The 837-nt window shown below is 49.0% G+C and overlaps 1 protein-coding gene across 1 annotated transcript in view; it reads right to left on the bottom strand.

Moving 5' to 3' along the window:
* Positions 1-825, bottom strand: part of LOC107656951 (dual specificity protein phosphatase 16-like) — an 8517-nt gene extending 7692 nt beyond the window's left edge. The window contains exon 1 of the mRNA XM_016444913.1: positions 422-825. Coding sequence (XP_016300399.1) covers positions 422-530 — 109 coding nt within the window. The 5' untranslated portion in view covers positions 531-825. The remainder of the gene's footprint in view (positions 1-421) is intronic.
* Between the last annotated feature and the right edge of the window lie 12 nt (positions 826-837).

Consider the following 837-nt stretch of genomic DNA (forward strand, 5'->3'; position numbering starts at 1 on the left):
AGAGAGATGATAGAACATCACGACAGACAGACAGACAGACAGACAGACAGAGAGAGAGAGAGAGAGAGAGATGAAAGAACATTTAGTAAGCATTTTACTAAACATTTAGTGTTGACAATGCATCAAAGATTGAAACTCTTGATGACAGGTGACTAAAAATCGACTGCACCCCCCTGAAGCCACTTGTCATCAATGTCCAAACATAAGAAGGAGGTCAGTGAGATGCAATAACACAGAGCGAATGAGACACACACTTGTATATACACATGCACATATGCATACATACTGTAAAGCAATGATGCACTCTGATACACTCCCATGACTACACTGACAAACAGAAGGAGAAATGAATCACAAATAACCCAAAGATGCATGCAAAACCTTCAATCCCACAAACACACACTCTCTCTTTCCAGCTCACCTCTCAGATCTCGCCCTTCTTTGATGCGCCTGACGCGCATCTTCAGCCTCATCTCGCTCTCGTGCATGTCTGTCCACAGCGGAGGAGGGATCACCAAGTCAACGGGCATCCAGGAGACGCGCAGAAAACCTCCACAATCCACTCGGAGCTCAGACGAGCGCTGGACAGGGATCAGAGGTGGAGATGAAAAGCACTCTTCCCTCTGGCGCGTCTCTTCGCTTCTGACTTTGGCTCGGCGAGCTCCTGCCTCTCTATTGTTGAGCCTCCTCCCTCTCGCTCGCTCGCTCCCTCCCCGTCTGTGAATGAGCGCACTGGCTGTGCTCTACTGGGGCCTGTGTTCAGTAATAGCTCATGTGTAAGGCATGCAACCACATTCCTGACTCATCAGACAACTATGCGGCCACTGTTGGGGCCAA

This window comes from Sinocyclocheilus anshuiensis, unplaced genomic scaffold (assembly GCF_001515605.1).
Source record: "Sinocyclocheilus anshuiensis isolate Anshui unplaced genomic scaffold, SAMN03320099.WGS_v1.1 scaffold1052, whole genome shotgun sequence".
Taxonomy (NCBI): domain Eukaryota; kingdom Metazoa; phylum Chordata; class Actinopteri; order Cypriniformes; family Cyprinidae; genus Sinocyclocheilus; species Sinocyclocheilus anshuiensis.